Source organism: Sorex fumeus, unplaced genomic scaffold (genome assembly GCF_029834395.1).
Source record: "Sorex fumeus unplaced genomic scaffold, SorFum_2.1 ptg000002l, whole genome shotgun sequence".
Classification (NCBI taxonomy): domain Eukaryota; kingdom Metazoa; phylum Chordata; class Mammalia; order Eulipotyphla; family Soricidae; genus Sorex; species Sorex fumeus.
This window is the reverse complement of record NW_026606059.1, coordinates 57,785,386-57,803,266: the sequence shown is the minus strand read 5'-3', so window position 1 is coordinate 57,803,266 and position 17,881 is coordinate 57,785,386. Positions and strand designations below refer to the sequence as shown.

At 42.5% G+C, this 17,881-nt stretch overlaps 1 protein-coding gene across 2 annotated transcripts in view; it reads right to left on the bottom strand.

Moving 5' to 3' along the window:
* ZHX1 (zinc fingers and homeoboxes 1) overlaps window positions 1-17,881 on the bottom strand; it is a 29,079-nt gene that overhangs the window by 3,906 nt on the left and 7,292 nt on the right. For both annotated transcript variants that reach the window (XM_056130890.1, XM_056130971.1), the window contains exon 2: window positions 500-3,343. In XM_056130890.1, coding sequence (XP_055986865.1) covers window positions 503-3,121 — 2,619 coding nt within the window. In that variant the 5' untranslated portion in view covers window positions 3,122-3,343 and the 3' untranslated portion in view covers window positions 500-502. The remainder of the gene's footprint in view (window positions 1-499; window positions 3,344-17,881) is intronic.

Sequence of the window (17,881 nt, the reverse complement as noted above, 5' to 3'; positions counted from 1 at the left end):
CCTGGCACTACATGTGGTCCCCAGAGCATCACCAGGAGTGATGCCGGAGCACAGAGCCAGGAGTAAACCATGAGCACTGCTGAGCTTGGCAAAGAAAAAAAATCATATGGAAAATAAGTGAGGGGCCGAAAACAGCTCGACCAATGGTCTGAGTACATGCTTGCATACTGGAAACCTGGGTTTCAGTCCCTGCATGGTTCCCTGAGAACTGCGAGGGGCAACCTCTCAGCACAGAGCTAGGAGCAGCCTTGAGCAGTGTCAGGTGTGGCCCAATAACAAATGAGAGTAAGTGAGGAAAAATACTGAACCCTATCCAATAAATAGAACTGAACTTCAAAGAAGAGTCATAAAATTTAGGTTAGCCTCATGACACCTGCTCCTCTGATTGGGTTAAAGAAAAACGATTTGAGAAGGGAAGGATCCAAGAGGAAGATGACAGATGGCAGGCAAGGCTCTACAGGTATGTGGCCAAGCAGTGAGCACACAGGGTCACACCTACCTTTCAGTCATCTGATTTGGAGAGCTTCCGCTTCACGTGCCTTGGTGGTTCCCACGTGTCACTATCATCCGTTTCTTCTTCATCTTCTTCCTGGTCCTCGACAACTTCCTCTTCCTCCTCATTTTCCTCGAACAATTCCAGCCCTAGCTCAGATCTTCTCTGTCTCTCTGCGAACCACTCTCTCACCTGCTCGTAGCCCATGTGTGATTTGTTGACAAGTTCATCCAGGTCTTGCTCATTGAGAAATTTGTGCTTCAGGTAATAATCCTTCAGGATTGCCGTTCCAGTTTTAAACTTGATGAGGGAAGGGCCCCGATCCCAGTTGTTAAACCTCTTGCTTCCTCTCGGCCGCCCTCGGGGTCTCCCCCGACCCCTTCCTTTAGGTCTCCCTCGCCCCCGTCTCCTCAGAGAAGACAGACCATTCATACCACCTGAACTGGCGCTTTGATAGTAGTAGTACCATTTTAAGCTCCCATTTTTCCAGGCGTATCGGGTGTCCCCAAACCAGCTAACGATGTCTGTTCGAGCAAGCCCACTTTCTTCCGCCAGCTTGTCATACTCTTCTGGCGATGGCCACTGCGTTCGGACAAAGGCGCTTTTAAGCAGGTGCAGCTGCTCGGGTGTTTTTTTACATATCTTACCTGCACTGCCTGGCTTGGGGGCACTGGATTCATCACCGGGAGAAGTCTCTCCCGCTTCTTCTTTGGAACTCCCTACATGACTTTCATCCATTTCCATTTTCTCCTCTTTTAAAGCTTTGGATTTCTTCTTCTCCGTAAACCATGCATCGATTTCCCTCCGGGTGAGTTTGGTTTGCGCTCTTAGCCTGTTGAGTTCTTCGTCGGTGAGGACGGAGCTGCTGAGAAAGCTGGCCTGCAGGGCGCTAAGCTGCTCTAAGGTCTTCTCTTTAAACCTGGGAGGGGTGAAGTCAGGCAAAGGATTCCAGGTTGGCTTGTGCTGGGCAGTCACCGTGGTGGGAGACTCAGTGGTCTCATCGCTGGAGTCTATGACAATCGGGACGGAGGCATCGCTGTTGAGATGTGAGCCCTGATTGCTCTTTGAATTTCTCTGGTTGTACCTTGTGTCACTAAACCACTTTTTAATTTCTCCTTTGGTCAGGCCCGTGATTTTCATGAGTCTGATAATTTCGGAGTCGTGGGGAAACTGATTCTTAAGGTAGCTCACTTTCAGTTCGGCCAGTTGCTCCTTTGTCTTTTTGGCCCGGATGCCAAAAGAATCCGGGTTTGCCAAGGCGGTTTCGTGTTTGACCAGCTGAGGGGCTGGAACGGCTGCTGTCGCAGGCTTTGTCTCGGCCACAGGCTGGGCAGCGGGCACCTGACTTTTCTGTACACTGGTTGGATTCGGAACCCCCGCCACTGTCAAGGCTATAGGTGCTGTGACCGGCAAGGTGTTGGCCCCAGCGACTTGCGTCAGGACCAGGCCTGGCTGACCAACTATTTGGCATGTCTGTAGGATGGATGGTAACCCATTGCTCCCAGTGGAGATGTGAGTAGGAATAACAGTGATGGTCTGAGGTACCGTGTGGACTGTTCCATTGAACTGCTTTCTTCTGGCCTCCTCCACTTCCTCGGGAGTCCAGCTAACCCCATGTTTGAGGCGCTGGGCTGAAAACCAGATTTTGATCTGTTCCTCAGTGTATTTCGCTTGAGCAGACAGCACTGTGATTTCTGACATGGTTGGGTAAGGGAATTTGTTGTAGGTGTTCAGCAAAAGAGGGTTGTTATCCAGTGCAGCATTGTAGGCAGGAATGCTATTAACAGGGATTAAGACTTTGGGGATCAAGTTAGAGTTCTGCTGTGCCGAGACAGCCGTGATCACCTGGGCCAGGCCAGGCAGGACGGCTGCGGGTGTCACCACCGCATTGGCAGTATGTGGGTGTATCCTGTTGACAACAGAAGCACTCGTGTTCGAGTCAGAGGCTGAAGAGCTTGGGTTTTCGGCAGCTTCTTCACGGTCTGCTTTGACGTCACTCTCTTTCTCTTCGGAAACACCCTCAGCAGAGTTATGATGGACAGTGATCCGTTTGTTCTCTGCCTTGTTTTTCATCATCTTCATGATGGGAGTTTTACTGATAGATATTCCGGAAGAGACGTCTGTAGATTCTGCTTGCTCTGCATTCTCCTCTTTAACAAAATTGCCGTCAAAAGTCAGATCATTCACGGTTTGTTCAAAGATTGTCTGATTGTTTCGTTTCACCATTGTCAACTTAAAATTCTCTTCTCCAGGATGGTATTTCAGATTATGCTCAGAAAGTGCATCATACCTTTTGGTAAGAAAATTGCATTCAACACAAACGTAAGAAGAATTTAGCACGACATTGGGATGTTCTGAATCCACATGAAAAGTAAACATATTTAGATCTGGAGTTTGAAAAGTACAATATTTACATTCATAGCCACCTTCAACTTTTTTATTTTGCTGATTGTCAGAATCCACTGATTCATGAACTTCTTCGTCACTCGAGATACTCTCTGCTCTGGTGTTCTCTACCGGTGTGAGCACAGGAGGGCCCTCATCCACATCTGATACTAATTCCAGATCTGGATCCTGTTCGCTGGCAAGGACCATGCAGGGTACTGTTGATTTTCGCCTGCTTGCCATTATGATGGTATGGGGGAAATCTCAGTGGCGATTAAAAAGCTCTGCGGCTTAATGTTCATTATTCTTCACTTGAAAACGATGGCTTTTGGTTCTTCATGTTCGTCTTTGTGTTCAACCAGTCTCATTAGCAGCTTTTTCATGATGCAATCAAATAAAGAGCTTATTGTTGGCAGATAAAATACTGATGAACTGTTGAAATTTTTGAAGCACAACTCCAATCACCTAAGTTAAAATAAATTTTAAAATATTTTTAAAAGTGTGATTATGATCTCTTAAATTACAGTTATATTCACTAATGTGGAGTTGATGGAGAGCTCAGACATAAAGATCTATAATAAAGATAAGAACCAGGAAAAGGGGCTTTTAATATATCCAAAGCACAGACTCAACAACATTGAACACATGAAGTCTAAACTTTGTAATGTGCCTGTCAAGGTGGCAGGCATGGTGAGGGGGCTTCAGGCGGGGTTGGCAGGAAGGTGCATGGGCACACTGGTGGAGGGAAGTTCACACTGTTGGTGGAATTGGTGTCGGATAAGACTCAACTATCAATAACTTTGTAAAGCATGGTTCTGTAAACTTAAAAAAAATGAAAAAGCAAGATATCTCCATGCCAACTCACTGAAAGTCATGTACTGTTCCCACTGGTTAGCCCTTGCCCCACCCCCTTTTTCATTTGGATCTTTAAGCATTGTAGATATTCGAAATAAAAAGGAGTGTATTCCGCGGCTGGAAAGATAGCACAGCGGGTAGGGTGTTTGTCTTGCATGCGGCCGACCCGGGTTCAATTTCCAGCATCCCATATGGTCCCCTGAGCACCGCCAGGAGTAACTCCTGAGTGCAGAGTCAGGAGTAACCCCTGTGCATCGCCGGGTGTGACCCAAAAAGAAAAAAAAGGAGTGTATTCCTTGGCAAGCACACTTTATCAATATGAAATGATAATCTAAAAACAAGGGAGGAAAAAATAAAAACAAGGGAGGAATTTTGAAACTATGAAAAGGCAATCAGGGGTACTAGACACTAAGATCATTAACTGTACAAGAAATTTGACCCAGGTGCTGGAGAGATAGTATAGCAGGTAAGGCACTTGCCTTGCATGTGACTGACCCAGGTTCAATCCTCAGCACCACATCTGGTCCCCTGATTACGGCCAGGTGTGACTTTTAAACACAGAACCAGGAGTAAGCCTTGAGCATCATAAGGAAGGTGTAGCCCAAATACAAACAAGTAAATAAAAAATCCAGGACTGGAAAGACAGTTCAAACAGCTGTAGTTCATCTATTGTATACATGAGGCGCAGGTTCAATCACCATCACGTTATGGTCCCCTGAGCACTGGCATGACCCTAAGCCATAAGCTAGGAGTAACTCCCTGAGAAGACCCTCCCTGAGTACGACCAGGTGTGGTTCAAAAATGAAAAAGAAAGAAAAGAAGTAAGTCTATCAAGTCTTCCTTTTCCTATTGATCTGCCTGAGCATCCCCAAAGCATGCCCATGTATCGCAAAAGTAGCAAAGATGAAATATGAATGATGAGTGCTTCAAAACATGATTCTGATCATCAACTCTCTGAATATTACCAGACTTTATAAAACCCATCTTAATCTTATCTGTCACTCGACTTAAAGTTCCCAATGCATCCCTGAAAGAATCAAGTCCCAGCATCTCCAGGCACATGTAGGGCCCTTCACAAGCTGAACTCCGTCTCATTTCCCTGCCATTTCCCTCTTGACTCTCTTTTCTTTAGGCTCGAGGCAGAGCAGATATGACTGCTGTTCCAGTAATAGGAAGTAACAGTCACTTCTCAGGCAGTTCAAGTGATGCTACACATTCCTCTCCTTATGTTGCGGACACTGTGCTCTGTATGATTACCTTCTACCCTATGCATCATCATCTCCCTTCTTCCTGGCCTGCCAGCCTCATCTTTGTTTTCTAGTCTAGCACTACAGCAATATAGCAGAAGAATATTATCCTTCTGGCCCACAACTATCCATACCTCTGTTCTTATTATAGGAATAACCCTCCTTCTTTTTAGGATAACAACTTTACTAAGACAGAACAAAGCTCCCCAAACACTGGGAAAAATGAAGGACCTTGATATGTTCAATCTAACACATTTCAGCTGAACTATTTTCACTGATTTCTCATTCACTCTGCATCCTCTTCACATATGTGAAGCCTGGAAGTAGGGACTCATTAAATACTTATCAAGTTGTACTAGAATGAATAGAAAAGCACTTCTTCAAAACCCAGGGGCATCACCATGGAAAACAGTAGCTGAAATTCATAAGAATGGCCTTAAATTATCAAGAAAAAGAATGAATTTGCTCATGAAAACATATTTCAATGCTTTTATACTCCAAATATTTAAAAAAAAATTTGTGTTCTAACCTGTTGATTTGCTCCTGAAGTGTAAATGAAATGAAAAAGAATAGAATGAGGGTAACCTGGGTTTGATCTCTGACACCTCATATGGTCTCCTGAGTTCCCCCAGGAGTGATTCCTGAGTTTAGAGCCAGGAGTTAGCCCTGAACACTGCTGGGTGTGGTCCCCAAGCAAACAAACAAACAAACAAACCCAAAGAAAATGTTTGCTTCAAGGATTGTAAATCAAAACTAGGTTCTCTGTGAGACACCCACTGACTCAGTAAAGGAAGAAACATTTTTAGGAGACATGAATTAATATCCTGCCTTTAGAGGTGATAAAAGCCTCCTCACTGGGATCATTTAAATACACACTACCTAACCATTTATGAATACAAACAATAGATGCAAAGTTAAGATTGAACATTTCTGTTCCTTGATTCCACATTGATGCCAGCACGTGCCACCAGTGGCTCTCAGTGGGATGCCACATCAGTCAGACCATACCAACAGAAACGACTATTGTTGTCAAAATTTCATATTACACTTCAACCTGGCACCTCCTGATAAAAACAGGGGTGAGTGCCATACCCAGCAATGCTCAGGGCTTACTCCTGACTCTGTGCTCAGGGGTCACTCTGGTGGGCTTGGGGAACTATATCGAGTGCTAGGTGTCAAAGCTGGGTTGGCCCCATGCCAGGCAAGTTTCCTACCTGCAGTACTATCTCTCTGGCCCTCCAAAGTGGAACACTATTAAGGAAGCCACCAGATAGTGAGAAACAAACTACAGTGCCAATATTAATGTGCTGGAGAGCATTAATTAGGTTCAGTAAGAACTGCTAAAAGGAAGTGAGAGATGTTATGACTGACAACCACCTCAAATCTCAGAGAAATTGTATTTAATTGGGGATACACTAGGGCCAGATAAATAATACAGTGGGTAGGGCACTTGCCTTGCATGTGCCTGTCCCAGGTTCAATCTGAAGCACTACCAGGAGTAATTCTTGAGTGCAGAGTCAGGAGTAACCTTTGAGTACTGCTGGTATGACCCAAAACAAAACAGAACACTGTAGCACTGTCGTCCTGTTGTTCATTGATTTGCTCAAGCGGGCACCAGTAACGTCTCCATTGTGAGACTTCTTGTTACTGTTTTTGGCATTATTGTATACGCCACGGGGAGCTTGCCAGGCTCTGCCGTGCGTGCAGGATACTCTCGATAGCTTGCTGGGCCCTCCAAGAGGGGCAGAGGAATCGAACCTGGGCCAGCTACATGCAAGGCAAACATCCACGTGAGAGCAAGTGCCCTACCCACTGGGCTATCACTCCAGCCCAAAACAAAACAAACAAAAATACTAACTGGTATTTGCTAAAAGCTAGCTGTCATAGATATAAATGAAATGACATACTCAAAGCTAGCAGTCATAGATATAAATGAAACTTTTTTTAATAAAACTATCATGGCTTAAAGTGACAATTTTCAAATTTTTCATTGTCAACAGGGGAACCTCTGATTTGAATACAATTCTATAAGGGGGCTGGAGCAGTAGCACAGCCGGGAGGGCACTTGGTACAATCCCCGACACTAAGGATGATCCCCCAGGCCTTACTAAGAGTGATGCCTGAGTATAGAGTCGGGAATAAGCCCTGAGCTGGTTGTGGTCCCCCAAAACAAAATAACAACAACAACAAATTTCATGAAACAATCTATAACAAAATACAGGTGGAGTGTCTTTATGGCTGGGAAGCAAAAAGCCTGCGCTATGTCTGGACCCCAAACCACGGAGCCCTCAGCCTCAGCCTTATATAAGGCAAACTCCTTACCCACTATACTACTGCTCTGGCCCCATAAACAAATTTTAAAAGCTGAAATTTGGTGAGTTGAAATCATGAAAAGCACAAAATATCTGTCTATTATGGGCTGGAGCGATAGCACAGCGGTAGGGCGTTTGCGTTGCACGCAGCCAACATGGCCGACCCGAGTTCGATTCCTCCGCCCCTCTCAGAGAGCCCGGCAAGCTACCGAGAGTATCTCGCCCGCACGGCAGAGCCTGGCAAGCCACCCGTGATGTATTCGATATGTCAAACATAGTAACAACAAAAATCTCCAATGAGACGTTACTGGGCTCGCTCGAGCAAATCGATGAACAATGGGAAGGCCTTTACCTTTTACCTTATCTGTCTATTATACTGCCATTTCATGATCTATGGGAAAAAATTGTCCTTTTCCTTCAAAAGCACTGGTCATGGTCATGTAGTTTAAGTAAGTGCTTAAAAGAGAGGTTTCAATGTGCACGTGATCTGGGTTGGATCCCCTGCACTACGTGATCCCTAGAGCAGTAGAGGTGAGCCAGGAGGCCCTTGAGCCCCACCAGTGTGGTCCAGGGGTCCTCAGCACCTCAGGGTTTGAGCAGCACTACATCCACACACCCTTGCATTGACCCTCTGGCTTACTACACCGAGAACTGCCAGCGGGCTCTCTGGGCCTCCTGAGAACTGCCTGCAAGATTGTATTTTTAAGTTTTCAGTAATGCAGAAGACTAACACACTATAATTATCTTAAGTATAACAGATTGCTTCATCCTTGACTAACTGTGATACCTGACATATAAATCTAAGAAATACTTTTTTTTTATCTAGTCCTCAAACTTCTCGCTTATATTTTGCTAACAAAAGCAGTCAATACAATATTTGACATATTCCAAAAGGAAAATGGAAACTTCCAAAATGAGTCTCAGAATTTGGCCAGGATTTCAATTAAACCATAATGTACCATAATTCTACCATATAATAAATAAATAAATAAATAACACATTTGTGGCGGAGGGTCTTAGAGTCTCTAATACCATATGTTTTTTAAAGTCTCCACTGCCACCGACCAGTTAGGTGATTACAAAAGTTACTCAAGTTGGGGGCCAGAGAGATAGCACAGCAGGTAGGGCATTTGTCTTGTATTAGCCAAGTTGGATTTGAACCCCGGCATTCCATATGGTCCCCTGAGCATAGCCAGGAGTGATCCCTAGGAATAACCTGAGTATCACCAGGTGTGGCATAACACCACCCACACAAGAAAGAGAGAATGAGAGAAAGAAAGAAAGAAAGAAAGAAAGAAAGAAAGAAAGAAAGAAAGAAAGAGAGAGAGAGAAAGAAAGAGAAAGAAAGGAAGGAAGGAAAGGAAGGAAGGAAGGAAGGAAGGAAGGAAGGAAGGAAGGAAGGAAGGAAGGAAAGGTTACTCAATTTCAACCTCGGAGTTCTCACCTATAAAACTAAGATTTTTCAGTTCATCAAACTGACTTGACAGCTATTTGGAATATCAATCATGTACCAGATAATGTTACCAAGACAAGGCTGATTCTGGTCTGTAAGGTACTCGCAGTCAAACAGGCTGACAGGCTTTCTAACATGACAAATACAGTGAGAGAGAATACTGAGAAGCTCTAAGAACTTCTGGGGAAATACCAAGTGCAGCTTGGAGTAAGAGAGTGAGTGACACCAAGAGAGGGAGGGGGAGGAAGAGGGGGAGAGGGAGAGAGGGGGAGAGGGAGAGAGGGGGAGAGGGAGAGAGGGGAGAGAGAGAGAGAGAGAGAGAGAGAGGCTCAAGATCACTTTTGGTGGTGCCTGAGGGGGGTGGGGGGAGAGCATGTGGCGATGGGAACTGAACAGCCGCCCACATTCAAAGCCTGTGCTTCATGCAGTCTACTCCACTATCTCTCCCAACCCAAAGGCCCTATGTTTGATTCCCAGCCCCACAAAAACAAATAAAAATAAACTGCAACAGGACTGGACCAGGAAAAGTGCCCTCCAGGAACAACGATTCATTGACAGGCAACTCATCCTCTGTCTAAAGGTAAACTAAAACCAGCACTCAAATCCACTGGGCAACCTTGCACTATTTACCTGTAAAAGAGGGTTAGAGTTCAGTTGCACAACTGAAAAGCTAGGCAGCTTCACAATTAAAGTGAAGTCTCCCAATAAAAGCAAAAGCAAAAAAAACAAAAAAGCCCCAAATGCTTCCAGCTCTGCAAAAATGATTATATTTGAAAACTATTTTCAATTAAATTCTCAACAGAGAAATGGGGTTTGTGTTTGTTTGGTTGGCTGGCTTAGGTTTGGGGGCAACATCCAGCGATGCTCAGGGGTTACTTCTGGCTCTGCACTCCTGGTGGTGTTATTCCTGGTGGTGCTCAAGAACCCATATGGGATACTGTGGGTTGAACCTTTGTTGGCAACATATACAGCAAGCACCCTACCTGCTTTAATACTGCTCCAGCCCAAGGGAAACATGGTTTTTTCTAAAACTGACCAACTTAATTGCTAAACTGCCAAGTTATAAAAGAACATAAAGTATCCAGAAAGGGATCAGAGGAAGAATTCACAAGGATGGAGTACATGAGTCTGCATGTAGGGGCCTGGGTTTGAACCCTGGCATCATACCGTTCTCTGAATACAGATACCACATGGAGACCCAATCCCCACTGGGAGGGACCCCTGAGCACCAAAGCAAAACAAAAAACTTAATATGTATAGAAAACATTTATGTATTCACCATTACATTCTTAAGTAGAACAAAATTTGCATATTACTTACAAAATAACTGAGGAAATATGTATCTTTGTAGAGAAAGTATAGATGAAAGTATAAAACATTGAGATTTTTCTGTTGCTGACCCCAGTTCAGTCCCCAGCACACTCATGTAACGTAGGCAGGACTGGGGCAGCAGTGAGCACGGAGCCAGACAAGGCCCTGAAGCATCACCAGGTGGGATCCAAGAGTCCCCCAAGCCAATAAACAGATAAAGTAAAACAATGTCAAAATGGAGATTTTTCACAAGATAAGAGGTTTAATAATTATGTAACAATCGCAAGTATTCTTTAATATTATTGCAACACTAGTTTATTGTAACAAACAACAAAGAATAATTTTAAGGCCATAAAATTACAGGCTAAAGTTTTTCCATGGTCATTTTCTCCAGCCAAAACAGTTTATTTTCTGCTTTTAAGGGAAAAACATGTGCTATCTGACGGTTTGGTCAGGGTAGAGGAATCTTTCCCATGTGGAGCACTGAGGTGCAGTCCGGGCTTTTCTGGCACATTCCCCCAGCCTGTGAAGGGAGACCTGCCCCCCTGTGCCTCCATAATCGCGTAGGACAGAACAATCTAATTACTGTGCATCTAACTGTTATCTGGCCCTTCTCAGAAGCTAGGATGCTCCTAAATCAACTAATGGTTCACAGCAAAATTATGCCAACAAAGTTCCTCTACAGAGAAGCATTCCGTGAAAGAAAAATTTATTTCATCACAGAGGAAAAAAGGAGGTCAGTTCCGATAGGTTAGAACCAGGACTGTATCTGCTGTATTTACACTTCACTACATCCCAGGGTCCAGGCATTTCCTTATTAAATCCCAATGATAGATGATGAAAGAAATACTTTAAGAATATGGTATAGTATGAGATGGAGCAATAGTACAGTGGGTAGGGCACTTGCCTTGCATGTGGCCAACCCAGGTTCAATCCCCAGCATCCCATATGGTCCCCCAAGGACTGCCAGGAATAATTCCTGAGTGCAGAGCCAGAACTAGCCCTTGAACATCTCCATGTGTGGCCCCAAAAAACAAAACAAAGCAAAAATAATATTGTATAGCACGGCAGGTAAGATACTTGCCTTGCATGTGGACGACCTAGATTCAATCCCTGCATCCCAAATGTTCCCTCAAGCATGGCCTGGAGTGATTCTTTAGTGCTGGCTGAGCCAGGAGTAAAACCTGAGCATCACCAGGTGTGGCACCCAAAAACAAAGCAGCAACAAAAAGAATACTATATAGTAGAACATACATTTGTCCTTTTGCGGGGGAGGTGGGGAACATTAGTGGTGCTTAGGGCTCCTAGCTCTGTGGGAGCTCAGGGGCTTAGGACTTACTTCTAGCTCTACAGGGCTCAGGGGACCAAAAGGAATGCCAAGGATTCAACCAGAGTCAGCCACTTACCTGTAAGTACTTACCTGCTAATAGTACTACTCCAGCCACCATTTTGTTATTTTGGGGTCACAGCCATGGTGCTCAGGGCTTACTCCTGGCTCTGTGCTCAGGGATTATTCCTGGCAGAACTTGGGAGACCATATGGGATACCAGGGATCAAACCCAGGTGGGCAGCATGCAAGGCAAACACCCTACCAGCTGTACTATCACTCCAGCCCCAAGCCCCCATACTTACAATAAAGAACTTTAAGGAATTTTTTACAGTACATTTCTTTCAATGGTAAAATATTTACTGATAACATTTCGCTCAATCAGAATATTAAAATCATCATCACGAGGCTGGAGCAATAGTACAGCGGGTAGGGCATTTGCCTTGTACGCAGCCAACCCAGGTTCAATTCCCAGCATCCCATATGGTTCCCCAAGCACGGCCAGGAGTAATTCCTGAGTGAAGAGCCAGGAGTAACCCCTGTGCAACGGCAGGTGTGACCCCAAAAGCACTAGATAAATAAATAAATAAATAAATAAAATCATCACCATTCAGCCTTTTCTTGAGGGAGTTTGGCCACACTGGTGGTGCTCAGGGCTACTCTTTACTCAGGGGTTACCTCTGGGAGTGGCCAGGGAACAATATGCTATTCCTGGTTGAAGAGTCAAACCAAGATCAAGAATTAGTCAAACATCTCTCTGATCCTCAGTCAGAATACTAAATCACCCTTAAGGAAAACATTACAACATTGCAGTAAGCTAAAATCCTGTTTTAACAAATTAGCTTTATGTATACAGAGAGCACATATACATCTGTGGACTATACTAAGAGTAAATAAGGATAAATAAAACATGCAGTGATGGGCTGCCAGATCGACAGTACAGTGGGTAGGGCCTCTGCCTTGCATGCGGTCAGTCCGGGTTCAATTCCCATCCTATGGCTCCCCCAAGCAACACCAGGAATAATTCCTGAATGCAACACCAGGAATAACTCCTGAACGCAGAGCCAGGAATAATACCTGAGCATCACCGAGTATGACCCAAAAAGCAAGAAAGCCCAAAAAGGGAGAAAACATGCAGCAAATTATTCCTGCAGTGAAATTCAGCAGAAAGGCAGCAAATGTAAATGTGATTCTGAATTATTACTTTTCTGTTTCAAGAGAAAAAAATGTATTTTAACAAGATTATACTTCATTTTAAGAGATTAAAAATTAGCTTTCAACATAAGAACCTATAAAACATTAGTGAACTGTTTCATAATCCATGCTTAGCGCTAAGGAAAGTCATAAAAATTTTAATTTTAAGTAGAGTCATAACTATTAAATTTCCAATCCTCTACTTTTTGGCATCCTTGTCTTCAAAATTAAATGATTAACAGATAAGTCTATTGGCCTAGTTAGCCATAAAACCATGCTACTTTGGTAAAGTTTTATGCACATAAAAACACACACTTTTTAATACCACTTCTGAGTTAAGTAAAAGCATTTAGAAGATAATATCATTTATTTTTTAGAACATGGTGTGATTTTTAAGGACCATATTGGTTTCAACCTACTATTGAGTACACAAAATTTTCACAGTTGAAAGTGTACAAATTACGAATTGTTTGAAATGTTTATTCATACTCATACCGAGAATTCAAAGGACTCTGTATTCTATTTAGTTTCACTTCCCTTACTCTGAGTCAGAGTTCTGTTTAGCCAGCTGAAAATACTTATTACATGTTAGTATTCAAACTAAAAGCTACAAATCCACCAAAGTCAGAATGCCTGAAATAATGGTAGGAACAAAGAATAACGGGAATAAATTTAAACAAAAGATGTCCACCATGCTTTTTTTTTTTTTTTTTTTTTTTAGTGAAACGACATGAGGTACAGTTGTAGATTTAACCACCATGCTTTTTAAAAAGTCTTTCCAAGAGGACACTTTTTAATTAAAACAATTTTTTAGCTTTTATCCACTTGAGGCATTTTCCTTTTTCTTCCTTTCTTTCTTTTTTTGTCTTTGTTTTTTGGACCACACCAGCAGTGCTCAGGATTTACTCCTGGCTCTGAACTCAGGAATAACTCCTGGAGACCATATGGGATGCCGGGGATTGAACCTGAGTCTGCTGTTTGCCAAGGCAAGTGCCCTACCACTGTACTATTCTGTCCAGCCCACACGAGGCATTTTCCAAAGATAAAATGTCAAAACGTTTCAATGATCAAATTCTTTTAAAAATGATTAAGGGCCAAAGAAGCGGTACAGTGGTTACAGTGCACATCTCACATGTGGATGGATGACCAGGCTTTATCCCCTATACCACTGTAGTTCTCCGAGCATCTCCCGGTGAGCTCTTGAAGGCTTCTGAGCACCTTCAGGCTGGCACATTGTTGCATTTAATGCTGGTCAATGCATTAAACTGCCAGTCAAGGTGGTTGAGAATTGCCAGGAGTGGCCTCAAGCTCCCTGAGCATTTCCTGGGGGGACCCCTACCCACCAAAGAAACTAAATAAGGAATTCAATAACTCACATTTTTACCCACAACAGAAATTTTTAAGTTTCTGTAATTTAAATCATAAGAAATTTTAAGGGGGGGAAACAATCTATCATGTCCTCAAGATAATAAAAATTCAAGTTCTAAGGTGAATATAGAGAAAAGTGAATAGGATAAAAGTGAAAGCATCTGAGACACTGTGGCCGAAGATAATCTAATTTCAGAATATCTTTTCGATAATACTAATTAAGGCTTAAAGGTTTAGAAATTCTATCCTCTACCTTTTTATTTCCATCAGAGAAAGGCAACTTCATGCTGTTAAAGATTAAAACAAGAAGTCAACGTGAACAGATTTCTCTGGGCAAGGGGAGAATTATCTCTTTGAAAGTTCTTTGGGACGCCAACATTCTAGTTATCTATCCTCTGGAGGCATGTAGAATGGTGAGAGGGAAATTACAACTCTAATGAACTCACCTACCTTTGCTCATCAAGTTTATGAGTATCATACAAAAGTAATTTTCTGCTGAAAATAGTTTTCCCCAACTTTCTTCAGGGAGGTGTGCTAAATATTTTCACAGACAGTCTAACACAAGCATGCTATTCTTGGTTCCAAGTGAGAGTATCACTTGGAAGAGAGGCTGAAACCCATTCATCTGTCAGTTTTTTTTCCCTCATTTATACAATTAAGTAACTGTTACCTATTTTACTGAGACTATAAGCATTCCATTTCTTTATTTTGGCCACACATGGCAATTCTCAGGACTTACTCCTGGCTCTGTGCTCAGCAATCACTCCTCATGGCCTTGGGGGACCATATAGGATGCCAGGGATCAAAGGTTGGCTATGTGTGAGGCAAGCACCATACCCAGCGTATTATCATTCTGGCCTCCATAAGCATTCCATTTTATTGCAAAATCCTACAACCATTTAAAAAGTACTCTGAAAAATAACAGTTCTTAGTATTGGCAATGTCAACTTGTAAGAACATTTAACTTTTACATGCAAGTGACCAACTACATTAACGGTTATCAATTCTTCCTGACTGCTTTCTAGAATCATCTAAAGCAACAATTGAAACAAAGCAGAAATATTCCAGTGTACAGATCTTCTTTGGTTAACAGTAAAGTTATGGCTCTTTAAACCCTTCACTAACTGAAAATGAGGTCATGATGAAAATGTATTAAATGCACCTAGCCTACTGAATACCTTAATTTACCTACCACACTTAAAATATGTGCTCAGAACAGCCAGACATGCCTACGCCTGGGCAAAATCATCTACACACAAATCTAGTTCATAAGAAAGTGATGGAACAGTTCACGTAATCTCTGACTACTACACTGGAAGTGAGGAGTGCTCTGGAGAGGATCACATATTAACTCAAGAGATTGTGGCCGACAGGCCACTCTGGCTCCCAGCCCCTGCTCAGCTCTAGAAGAACAAAATTCAAAATTCAAAGTACTCTTTCTACGGAACTTGTGACACTTTCCCAACACAGGAAGTCAAAATAACCATGAACTGAATCCATGTTGGGGACCATCTATAGAATATGACCCGTTTGGGTCATATTTATGGATGTTCAGGGGCTCCTCCCAAGATCATGATTCAGAGATCCGTCCTGTGTAATGCTCTGAGGACCATGCAGTGCTGGCAATGGAAGTCAGACCTCCTGAGAAGCATGTGCTCAGCCTTTCCAGTTTCCTTTCTAGTCCCAGCAGTCCATATTTTGAAGGTTTAAATTTAAATTTTTAAAAGAGTGGTAAGCACATATCTACATATCTGCTTAACTCATTGTTTTTACTTTTGTTTTATGGCCACACCCAGCTGTGTTCAGGGCTTACTCCTGGCTCTGTGCTCAGGGATCCTGACAGTGCATGGGGACCCATACGTGGTACCAGAGATTGAACGTGGATCAGTCACATGCACAGCAAGCGCCTTACGCCTGTACTAATTCTCCAGCCCCAATCTGCCAATTTTAAAAATAAACCTTTAAAACGGAAGCAAATAGGGCTGAAGAGACAGTATAGGAGGCAAGATGCTTGCCTCACATGCAGCCAACCCTGGCACTAGACCATTCCCCAGTGAATACAATAAAATCACTTTAATAAAACCCGCAACAACGGCACCTTAAGCAGAGTATCATGGGAGCTAAAGTGAGCACAATTGATATCAGAACTGCAGGGAGTGTTGCTGAGCATAGAATTCAATTCAGGGTTTCACACATGTGAAGCATGTACTGCTCTGCTGAGTTCCAGCCCATATTTGAGTTTCCCCAAACCGAAAAAAAAACAAAGCACATACTTGCCACGACTTCCTCAGCATTATGGTCGTTGACAGGGAAGGGTGGCCCTTCGATTAGGAGGTGTTTAGCTCAGGCCATCATCACCAAAAGGTCCAAAGTACCTATCTGCCATCTCCTACAAAAAATTTTTTAAAAGAAGGATCACCTTATTATGCTAAGTATGATCAGGTCTTAGAAAACATTAAAGCTTATGCCTTGGCTTTTAAGAAATGACACCTTGAAAAAAAGTTAATTATATCACAGAAATTTTTTTAATTGTCTAAATGTCAACTCCAATATTAAAACACATCGAAAAATTGCTATAATTTAAAAATTCTATTATTATACAAAACAACCAACAATTTATTTCAAATAGGAATACATATATATATGCTGAAATGAAATTAGGAATGAAAAATTAGTATAAAATGTTATGAAAGTTAACTTATCTAAGAGTTGTGAAGACGTCTATGAGCTTTTTTGATTTGTTTTGTTTTGGGGATACACCCAGAAGTGCTCAGGGATCACTTCTGGCAGTGTTCATGGTACCACCTAGGGTGCTAGGAATTGAACCTGAGTCGGATGTGTGCAAAGCAAATGCCCTACCACAGTACTGTCGCTTTGGCCCCAAGAAGTACATGTTTAGAAGCCTACAACATAAACCTACTGATACAGCATAACCTACTTTACTATGTATGAACTGGAATGGACTGAATTGTTAATACTGGTCAATATGAGCACTGTAGCACTGTATTCCCACTGTTCATTGATTTGCTTGAGCGGGAACCAGTAACGTTTCCATTGTGAGACTTCTTATTACTGTTTTTGGCATATCGAATACCCATGGGGGGCTTTCCAGGCTCTGCCTTGCGGGCAAGATACTCTTGGTATCTTGCCAGGCTTTCCAAGAGGGACAGAGGAATCAAACCCAGGCCGGCTGTGTGAAAGGCAAACGCCCTACCCAGCGTGCTATCGCTCCAGCCCAATATGAGTAATAAATAAACCAGTGGTACTTTAATAAATAAACCAGTGGTACCCCTAAACATGTGGTATCTAATAAATAGGATGAGGGTGCTTAATTATTTTGTTTTTGTTAGAAAGCTCCTAACAAATGGCTTTTCATAATCAGTGCATTGTGAAACATTCAACTATACAGGCAAACTTGAAAATCACTCAGAAAGAAAAAGTTTGTGTCAAAAAAGCATTGCAGTCACTCCACATATTAAGCCAATCAGAAAATCTTAATAAAACTATAATAGTTTTATTAAATAATAGTAAATAATGCTTTGGAAGGTTTGAAGCTTTGAAGGTTTGTGATTCTTTAATGATGAAATATTGCAACTTTGTAACCCACAGCAAATGTCTCCTTGGGAAGATGATCTTCCCCAACATATTATCCCTTGGCTCCTGCTACTATAAAATTCAAGTCTGTGAAGTCAAGAAATAAACACAGACATCCTCTTAAGTCAGGAAACAAACACATCATCCCTCTAGTAAAATATTTCGAGGTTTAGCTAAAATTCGAACTGCCCCCAAAACAAACCCAAACAACAAAAAGCTTGGGCTGAATATTACACTCATTTCATGAAAAGCAAATAATAACAACAATAATAATAATACAGCAAAAAAAGCTATTTCCTTGGAGGCTCAGGAAAGCACCCAGTTCTCCCAGTAGTCTGGAGT